A 10,777-nucleotide genomic window follows, 5' to 3' on the forward strand; every position below is an offset into this window, starting at 1 on the left:
GAAAGACAGCTCGCTGATTCTGAGCTGCAGGGTTTGTCTCTCCAACCAAAATTCACTGAACCAGCAGCAAAAAAAAAAAGCAGCAAACTACGCTTCACATTTGATCAATGTCGTCATGAATTCCCTCTAACTTTTGCTGTTTTGCTTCCACCACGATAAAAATCACACTTTATGCACAGCTCTCTCTCTCTCTCTCTCTGTACTTCAAGAACAGTTTCCCGTCTCAAATCTGTTTTCAGCATTTTTCATTCGCTTATTACCCACCAGTCTACCGTTGTTTGCAGCGCTGTCGGCCGCTGTCTTTTTTCTTAAATGTCCTCGGACAAGAAAGCCTAATTTCTGCTGTTCAATACTGAAGAAATTTAAACTTTTTAAAATTATGCAAAATTGCAGAATATTTTTAAGGTTATCTGCTATAAAACGCCAGACCAGGAAAATCTGCTTCATGTTTTTCTGTGTTTTATTCTCAGTTACTTTGACACAAAGGCATCTGCTGTGATGTTCATAATTCTGATGAAGTCTCACATGTATCAGTGCTGATAAATGATCAGAATTATAATATTTCTGACTGTCTGAGGCTAAATTGAATTGAATCGAATCAGGACCTTGTGAATTGGGATCGAATGGATTATAGAAATCAGTGATGATGCCCAGTCCTAGTGAGCAGCCTAGGCCCGACAGCAGTGGATGTAGCTGTGGGTAATAAGAAAAGATTAAAAGAACTATTGATAACTTTTGTGTTAAGTTAAGGACTGATCCGTCTGAAATTCATAGCCAGCTCTGACACGGTGCCATCAATCTTTGAATGCTGAAAAAACAGCAGTGTATCCAGAAAACACATTATATGCTACAATAAATGCACTGCCCAAGTGTCCCCTCTCCCCACTGCCTTTTAGCAGCAGGCAGCAGCAAACAGGTCGTCAGAGGAGCCGAGATGATGATTAAGTTTAACATTTTCTACAGTATTGCCAAAGAGTGCCAACGCACTTTAAGCACAAGATTGTTAGTTAATCATTTACAAATGAATATTGTCTGTATGAACTGCAATTTCACCCCCAAAAAAGTGCACATGTAAAACTGCGGTGTTAAGCGATGCGGTAGAAAAATTTGGGTGCGCCTAACTTTTGTGCTGGTGTGGCTAAGAAAAAAAGTTAGGCGCACCAGTGCAACCGTGGCAAAAAGTTAGTCTAGAGCCCTGATTATATTCCAACATCAGGGCAGCTGCCCAGTAAACACTAAGGGACTACTTCATAACGTAACCACAAGAAAATCTAAGACAATTTTGTATAATAATAATAATAACAGAGGACCTTAAAGGCACATCTGGACCTTTAGCTAGTTCCTCAGATGAGAGGTGAAACTTCCTCAAGGAAGCTTAAAGAAGTCCAGAAGCTTTTCTTTCTAAGCTCCTTAGACTAGGATGACCTGGATGACTGAGAACCTTCAGAGGTATATAGCCATGCACTTTGGGAGGAACACCCTTCAACAGGTGCAGCAGTATGAAAGGGTATTTTAGGAAATTGATTCCACATCTTGTGAGATAAAGAGGTAAGGGGCCATTCTGGTTGTTATCAGCACAGTGTCTGAATAACTATGGGATACATAATACCTGAATATCTGTGAAGTCCTCATTAATGCTGAACGACACTACCCAACATGTTTTCAAGTCATGATTCTACCTAAGACCACGCCAAATAACACTGAGTGTAGATGTAACAGCTCTGTGGTAACAGAGTTCAGATGGTCAAAGGAATTTGCAAAGAAAAGCGTCTGGACTTCTTTGAGTTGCTTGAAGACGTTTCACCTCTCATCCGAGAAGCTTCTTCAGTCCATATTGCCGTACATTTTGGGAGGAACACCCTTCAACTGGTACGGGAGTATGAAAGGGAATCAAGGAAACTGGCGGATTATAGGAACCACCTTCGTTTCAACCTAAGATGCAGACAAAGCAGAGTAGTTCCTAAGAGCTTGCGCCTTGGATCCACTGTCAGGGGACACAGAGCAGACTTGATTCTACAGAGAGCTCAAAATCACCTTCTAAGTGAAAGGATAAGACAGGTCCATTTCACTATAGATGCGCTCCAGATCAAGATCAGCCAGACTCTGCAGGAATTGGAAACCCTTCTACCCTCTCCAATCTTAGAAGAGGTTCACAAGTTTGTGGACAAGGCCCAGCGGGCCCAACACTCTCAAGGAAAAGAAAGACAACGCAGGAAATTTCACACCTTGCTTTCAAAAACCCACACTCCTCAGTCTGAAACCACACAACCCAGAGAAGAAAACACACCTGAAGACAGTCGGAAGAAATGAGTAAAGAACTTTTCAGACCGGAATCTCACTGAACCTGAAAAGAGGGTTTTAGCCAAAGGACTCAATTTCGCCATTTCTCCGCAACAGTTGCCCATAGTGGACCTCATCACAGCCACAGAAACCGCCATACGGATTAATAAATTATCACAGACAGAAGCAGAGCAAATCAGGATGAAAGTCTCAGCCACCCTCTCCAGTGCGAAAGTCCCTCCGTCTAACCTTACACTACAAGAAAAGAAGGCCGTCGCTTCCCTGAGCAAAGACCACAACATCACTATATTACCAGCAGATAAGGGAAGGTGCACCGTGGTCCTAAACACAACAGATTACCACACAAAGATCACTACTCTCCTCAGTGACAACAACACCTACGAAGCTTTAAAACGAGACCCCACAAGCAGCTACAAAAAGAAAGTTATAGCTTGCCTTCAAGACCTTGAAAAGGGCAAAATCATTGACCGCCTCACATATCACCGCCTTTATCCAGGGGATGCCATACCCTGCATTTATGGACTTCCTAAGATCCACAAGGAAGGGGTCCCACTCAGACCCATAGTCAGTAGCATAAACTCAGCCACTTATAACATTGCGAAACACCTTGCTACCATCCTGGCACCTCTCGTGGGGAACACCCCACACCACATCAAGAACTCCACCGACTTCACCGACAAGGTCCAGAAACTTACCCTGGATCCAGATGAAACCATGGTGTCCTTTGATGTAGTCTCTCTCTTCACTTGCATACCCACCACGGAAGCAGTGGAGACTGTCAGAAAACGACTACAAGAAGACAGCTCCTTGGAAGACAGGACCAACTTCACACCCGATCAGATTTGCACACTGTTAGACCTCTGCCTCACCACAACATACTTCAAATACAACGAAGGCTTCTACAGACAAAAACATGGCTGTGCCATGGGCTCCCCTGTGTCACCTATTGTAGCCAACCTTTACATGGAGGAAGTGGAAAGAAAGGCTCTTGGCTCTTTCAAAGGAGGAGTACCCAGCCACTGGTACAGATATGTAGACGACACCTGGGTCAAAATCAAGACACAAGAAGTGGAATCCTTCACTGCGCACATTAACGCCGTGGATAAAAACATCAAGTTCACCAGGGAAGACACTAAGGATAACTGTTTGCCTTTCCTGGACTGCGCTGTGCACATTGAAGAGAATGGCAACCTCAACATTGAAGTTTACCGGAAGCCCACACACACGGACCAGTACCTCCTCTTTGACTCCCATCACCCTCTGGAACACAAACTTGGAGTAATTAGGACCCTACACCACCGGGCAGAACTTGTTCCCTCTAAGCCTGAAGGGAAAAAGAAGGAACACACACACGTAAAGGAAGCACTGAAAACATGTGGTTATCCTAACTGGGCGTTCATAAAGTCAGCAAAGAGTCAAAGAAAAGAAGATCAGACACCAGCGAGGGAGGATAAGAAAGACAGACGCAACAACGTTGTCATCCCCTATGTAGCCGGTGTATCAGAGAAACTCAGGAGAGTTTTCTCCAAGCACGACATCCCAGTGTACTTCCCAGTGTACTTCAGACCCAGCAACACACTCAGACACAAACTGGTTCACCCGAAAGACAAAACTCCAAAACACAGACTGAACAACGTGGTGTATGCTGTACAGTGCAGTGAGGAATGCCCAGACCTCTACATTGGAGAGACCAAACAGCCACTTCACAAGCGCATGGCACAACATAGAAGAGCCACCTCCACGGGACAAGACTCAGCAGTCCACCTGCATCTTAAGGATAAAGGTCACTCTTTTGAGGATGCCAATGTTCACATATTGGACAGAGAGGACAGATGGTTTGAAAGAGGAGTGAAAGAGGCCATCTATGTCCACTGTGAGCGACCATCTTTGAACAGAGGCGGTGGTTTACGACACCAACTGTCTGCCATCTATAATCCAGTTTTGAGTTCCCTCCCCAGACGCCTTAACGCCCACTCACATCCTGGGCCATCTGACCTCAGGAAATCACATGATAGGGTGGGGCCAGGTTTCACAATGGGCTCACCCAAAACCCTGGCTGATTAGGTCCCACACCCGCTTTCACACCTTGGCGCATGTGATTAGAGGATCACCAGGGGGTCCTTTGTCCCTCCTTGGGGGGATACTCCCACTGGGTTTAAATCTGGGACTCTCGGCCATTTGACCTTAGAACTGAAGAAGCTTCTCGGATGAGAGGTGAAACGTCTTCAAGCAACTCAAAGAAGTCCAGACGCTTTTCTTTGCAAATTCCTATGACTACGATGACCTGGATGACTGAGAACCTTCACAGACAGAGTTCAGATGCTAAGTGACTGCCTGCACTCCACACCTGTCAGCCACTGAAAACAAACGGTCCTTTTTCTAAAGTACAGCCAATGCTCTCATCAGCCCTTCAATGCTGCAGCATGAGATGCAGTTATCCAACAGTTAATGTGCTGCTCTGAAAGGTGTTGCAGGAAGGAGGCTTCAAAATATCAGTTTACCCTGTTTCAGCATTTGATGTGTTCCTTTGTACTAAATTCTTTTTACAAAGCAGCCCAGCAGTGTTTTCTATTGATGACCACTCTATTCATTGAATTATTTAGTTTGTCTATCAGTTTGAATTTGAGAACTTACAGTATAGGAAATACTGTGATGTGACAACATTTCAGTGGATTGATCTCGCTTGTTACTGTGTTCTACATACTGAAATAAGTCTTTATTAGACACACAAACACATCATTAAAGACACAAAGAGAAGAATAGCAAGTTAGTGAGTATCAGTGCCTGTCTGTGTGTTTGCAGTGTATTAGCAGCACTGCAGACACACACACACACACACACTCTACAGAAGTGCACTGGACCAAATACTTCGAGGCAAAGAGAAGTATGGTCGACATCAATGTTTTTTTAACTGTAAAGATTTTTTTCCACCTGCTGATAATAAAAATCGGTCACCTGCATACAAAAATCATCTTATTAATAGAAAATCATTTTGCTATTATCTATTACATGAAAATCTAAGACAACTAAAAATTATAGTAAGAGGACAAAAACTCTTTATTTTTTGAACCACTGTTTCAATATTAATTTTTTGTAATAATATTTCACAATCTAATTATAAAAGTAAAGACGTTGGTAGATAGAACTTTTGGTTCCTTTTTTTGAAGAGTTTTTCAAAAAAACAAAAACAAATATTACAAAACAGATTTTTGTTACTTTGACTTCGAATGTTGCGAATGACGAACAGCAGCAAACAGACCGTGTCCTCCTCACCTTCTCCGGAGGAGCTGGGGGATTGAATCGGCCGGCACACACCAGGAAGGAGTCCGGCTGAGGTTTGCCATTCTTCACGTCTGGATCGTCACCCAGGACAATGTGATCAAAGAGCGCAAAGAACTCTTTGTGTTGACTCGTCTTCAATTTGAACGTCACGCCGGCTGAGCTGGTTGCCACTGCAGTGGGGATTTTGTGCTTCTGCAAATGACGCACAAGTTTCTCCACACCTGGTGGTACATGCGTTGCAGAATTAGTCTTAATGCAGGACTAATATACTGGTTCACCAATTTACAGGATGATATTAAAACATTTCCAGCACTGTGAGCAGAGCGCTGAGCAGAGCAGCTCAGAGGAACTCCCTTCAGGAACACTCTGCTTTACCTGGGCTGTTCTGTTCACCTGACTTTGGTTATGCGACAAGAAGACAGACGCAGTAAATTGTGCACTTCATCACTTTTTTGTATGTTTTCTGAACTAAGCATGTCACAAAGGGCTGATGAGTTGTTCTTCCAACTACACTTCTCTCTTCTTCCAGCTTGTATAGTTTCAGGCTTTATTCATCAGGGTTTCTCAGCTGTTTTCCCTTTAAATCTTAATTCACTTTAAGTTTTAAGAAAAATGCTGATGCAGGTGAAGTACATCCAGCAGCAGAAGCAGCTGGATGCCTTTGAAGGACAGTTTGATTTTCTCCAATTCCACAAAAAAGGAGTTGAGTTTTATTTTAGCTTTGCAAAGGGAAAAGGTTTAGAAACAGATGTGCATCGTTTTAAAGCCCCATTAACTGATGAATTTAACTTGCCTTTAGCAAACTGTTTTGTAAATTAAGAAATATTCCTGACATGCATTCCCCTGTAAAGCATAACAGTCAGATTTTTTTAAATTTGAAATTTGGACTGGAAACTTTTTAACACCATGTTTTTTGTAGCTAGTTGAATCTGAGTTAAGAGGCAAGTCTGGTGGTGTAGAAGTACTACAGGAGTACTACAGGAGTACCAAACAGCACAAACACTAACACATGGCACAAGAAGACAAATGGTTAACATCCTGGTGGCTCACATGGTTGATAATCACGGGTATATACGTTTCAGTTTTTCATATTTGTGCCAATTTAACTGCATAAATTTGGATTACTAATTCAATACTACTTCAATATCTCCTCTCAGACCCAGTTGAAATAACACTGGGGGTGAGAAATGACAACAGGCGAAAGCAGAAATCCACTACTTATGATCAAGTACCTGTAAGGCCACTTTAATATATACTTTTATATATGTACTGATTTCAGAAAGACTGCGGTTCATGTGCAGAAATCCAGACATTTGTATGTTTTTAAAGAAGGAGTGTAGATCAGAGCCTGACACTGACTTCTCTGATGGAAGATTTTTTAAAACTCAGCTTTAGTTTTCAGTCAAAAGACAAACATTACAAACTCGGCTACACTATGATGACTGAGAAACAGCCAATCCCCTTGGCTCCAGACGTGGAAATCACAATATTGTCTTTATTTTGTTGTAAGAAACTTGCCCCATAATTTCATTTTGAATAACATTCATCTGGTATCACTTTTTCACAGGCAAGATCTGCACAGAGCCAAGGGCTAAGGTCTATGGTACAATCTCACAGCTCACTGGAGATCATCTAGGAATGGATGTAATTCCTGGTTTTAATGAGTCATTCAGCAGACATCATTTATGTCGCCTTTGCTTGATTGAGAACAGTGATTCTCAAACGGCAGAATGAGCCTAAGATGATCGTTCGTTTGAAATGCATTTCTCCAAGAAACAATTCAAGTCTTTATATTGTTTAAAAAGAAATTCCACACTAAATTCCCCTAAGTATTTCCATATTTGTAATAACTACTCATTTGATATAATGCATGATCACATTGCTTTTTGAATATCTCACACAACACTTTGTGTCAGAACAGGACTGAGGATTAGTTTGGAGATGCTGGTAACGGTTTGAACTCTATCCAGACACTGTGTCATGTGAGGAACATCCCAGTGTGTCTGCTGACATTATTCCTGCAGGAGACGAAAACTGGAATTTGTTGTTGTTGTTACCTCAAATAATGAACATAGTTTTCTCACCGTCTCTGACTGTAGGTATGACAACATATTTATAGCGTTTGATTGTTGAGCACCAAAAACTATTTAAACACTTGTAACCACATAGAAACTTGATACCGAAGCATCATTTTATGATCCATTACCCATGTCCTGTTGGCCCTGATTACACATGTGGAGTATGTGAGGTCTGAAGCCAAACATAAAGATTCTTTTAAACATTTGAAAAACAGAAACAAATCACGTGCTAAAAAGCATCAGACGGCCAAAGCTTATCACTGGGAAACTTTCACCGTCAAACAAAATGAATGCGGCCAATCGAAAGAGCTTCTCTCGACTAGTCGAGTTAAAGTTGATCGTTTAGAATTTAAAGCTGGACTTGTTGTTTGCAGTCTTGTCTCTTTTTTTCTTTTTTCTTTTGACAAACTACTCAGAGAAAATTTTGCTGACCATGGTCATGCATTCAGGATAGTGCAAAGTGAGGAAGGCCGTATGATTGAAAATATTTTACATTTCACAAACCATTTGATATTCAAAGCTCGTCCAATGGTTCCAGTGAAACTTTGTATTTTATACCTTCATTTACAATGTTTTGATTCAGCTGTATTAATGACTGCAGGGACAGCCAAACATACACTTTTATTTGAAAATTAATTTGTTTATTGGAATTATTCTTATTAGTTTTGACAGTTTTCAGTGTTGACACTTGGGGGGCTGAAAATAGCAAGAAAGTAGCTCTGAGCGTGGTTATTTGTCTAATCTTTTAGTGTTATTTTAACAATGTTTGGTGAGTTAAATAACAAACTCTGCCATTGTGTTAAATATTTAACTATTTTGAACGTGTCCATTTACATCTGGACAGGTTGGAACTCTATAAACCCTGAAAAAGTGTTGAAATCAACTCTGTGAGAGTTAATTCAACACTGGGCTTTTTGCTGTGAAACAAAAATGCATTAAAGCTCTTGTGTAACACGGGCAGTATGACAGGCATGCTCTGGTCTAAGAAAACACAAGAGAAGTCATCCATTGGTCAGACTCACTGAGCAAAATCTGAATCAGTTTGGCTGTGATTCAAGCCTCACCTGCCCAGTGATGGATATCATGTTTAATCCACACAAAGCAGAAAACATGTGATCAAAGTTCTTCTTGTGTCACTGTGGGCGTCACATATACAGTGGGCAGAAGATCCTAAACTAGAGTCCACTAAAACTAAACTACTTATTGACATGTATAAATAAGATTAGCACAGTCCCTGCTGTTCATCCACTCATGAACATCTCGGTTGTCAGTGTTGACCTGCAGTTGGACTAAGCTCTGCCCACTAAAACGATGTATTACTGTTTAACAATGAACATCAGCAGCACAAGCCTGTAAGAAGGAGCAGACAAAGAGCGTCTGTGAAAGGTTTCACTAAGCCTAACAAACAGCTGTCTTTGCATTAGCAGCACAAATGAAATTCTTTCTGCAATAATTCAATGATGACATGGCATTCTGGATGAAATCCAGGTAATTGTTGGTGTATGTGATTATGACCTGCCAGTATAATGTAACACAAATGGACATGTGATGGATGCGTGTCTGTTTCTGACTTCTAATATTGATACAGACAGCAGGTGTTTACAGGTGTTCGAGCAGCTATCCGAGGTTACAGCAGCACACTGGATGAGAGGAGCCTTCAGTCAGATACAACACTTCCACACACTGGTATGATTCACACACTCCTACGTGAAGATCCACAGCCTACACAATACCCAATGAAAGGCAGTTTAAACATTGTCTCTATTACGTGTGTTTTTATTGTTTGCTATTGTCCCGTTTGGATGCTCAGTTTCCTCCTATAGGAGACAATAAAGTAACCTTAGCTTAGCACAAACCGCTGCATTTTACTGTTGTATGTCTGCATTCTTCAGAGAGAGGTCTTAAACACAGTAACTGAAATCAAATGTCAGGGTAAGTCAGATTTACCTGGCATGAGTTTAGCAGAGGGAAAGATCTTTTCTTGTATTTGTCTGCTTTCAACCAGCAGTTGCTCAGCTGTCATGGGGAGCTCCAGCCTATCACGGATAATCTGGGCAGCATCCAGAGCCTTCTTCCCCATCACTGATGTCTTCACATCCCATGTGTACTGCTTTCCAAACCGGTCACATATTTCCTGGAAGGACACCGTGTAAAGTCGCTCGGTGTCTATAATGAGGAAATAAACAGCTTTTATTTAAATGTCATTGAACATTGTGTATAACTGAACCACGTGGTTCATCACAAACCTACAGGTACACCAACAAACAAGCACACCTGACGTGAAATGACATTATCAATGTTTAACATTAATTAATGACAAGTCGCTTTTGACCACCCATTTAAAACAGGGCCAAACGCCAGGTATCCGTGTCGGTAGGTGAATAATCGCCAGGTATAAGTAACTTAGTTACAGAGGTGAATAATAATCTCTGATTCAGCACATGTGGAATCTAAATGCGAGTCTGAGTTTAGTGATAACTCAAGTTTACTTACAGTCGTGTAAAGACTGGTTTGTTTGTTTTTATGGTAAATAAGCTGATAGCACAGACTGATGGTTGAGATTTGTGCCGAATTCAACTTCATATATATATAAAAACTCTACACGACACAACATATCAGTAATGTTTTTTCCACGGGCTGCGGTGGACCAGGTCTTCACCATACTCGAACACGACTCGGAGTGAATGAATGGATTTCAGCGCAGCACTCGCTAAAAACACAACACCACCAGAAGAAGATAAAAATGCGTTTCAGGACCTAATAACAATCCATCCATGTCAAAAAATGACACGGTCCACAGGTTTGTAGCTGCCGTGGGACACAGACATATTTCACTTGTGACTGTAGTTCCGCGTGGCCGCAGCAGGACAACCAAAACTAACCCAGATGTTCGTGTCACGAAACAAATAGCGACCAAATACGCGTTTCCACCAATGTTCCCTCAAAGACAGCTGCCACACGCTCTCTTATTTTAAACATCTGGTTATAATTAACAAGCCTTTCTGCATTTCTCTTTAAATAAAACATTCGGTCTTCTCATGAATGCTTTTTAGACAACCCAGAGCAATGGCTTGTGGGAAATGAAGTCCACACGAACCTTTTACAGCAGGGATGTG

The 10,777-nt window shown here is 41.6% G+C and overlaps 1 protein-coding gene across 1 annotated transcript in view; it reads right to left on the bottom strand.

Annotated features, from left to right (window-relative positions):
* Positions 1 to 10,504, bottom strand: part of pudp (pseudouridine 5'-phosphatase) — a 36,292-nt gene extending 25,788 nt beyond the window's left edge. Inside the window, 4 exon segments of the mRNA XM_003454716.5 lie at positions 5,575 to 5,804; positions 9,609 to 9,827; positions 10,419 to 10,443; positions 10,445 to 10,504. Coding sequence (XP_003454764.1) covers positions 5,575 to 5,804; positions 9,609 to 9,827; positions 10,419 to 10,443; positions 10,445 to 10,489 — 519 coding nt within the window. The 5' untranslated portion in view covers positions 10,490 to 10,504.
* Between the last annotated feature and the right edge of the window lie 273 nt (positions 10,505 to 10,777).

Source organism: Oreochromis niloticus, linkage group LG23 (genome assembly GCF_001858045.2).
Source record: "Oreochromis niloticus isolate F11D_XX linkage group LG23, O_niloticus_UMD_NMBU, whole genome shotgun sequence".
Classification (NCBI taxonomy): Eukaryota; Metazoa; Chordata; class Actinopteri; order Cichliformes; family Cichlidae; genus Oreochromis; species Oreochromis niloticus.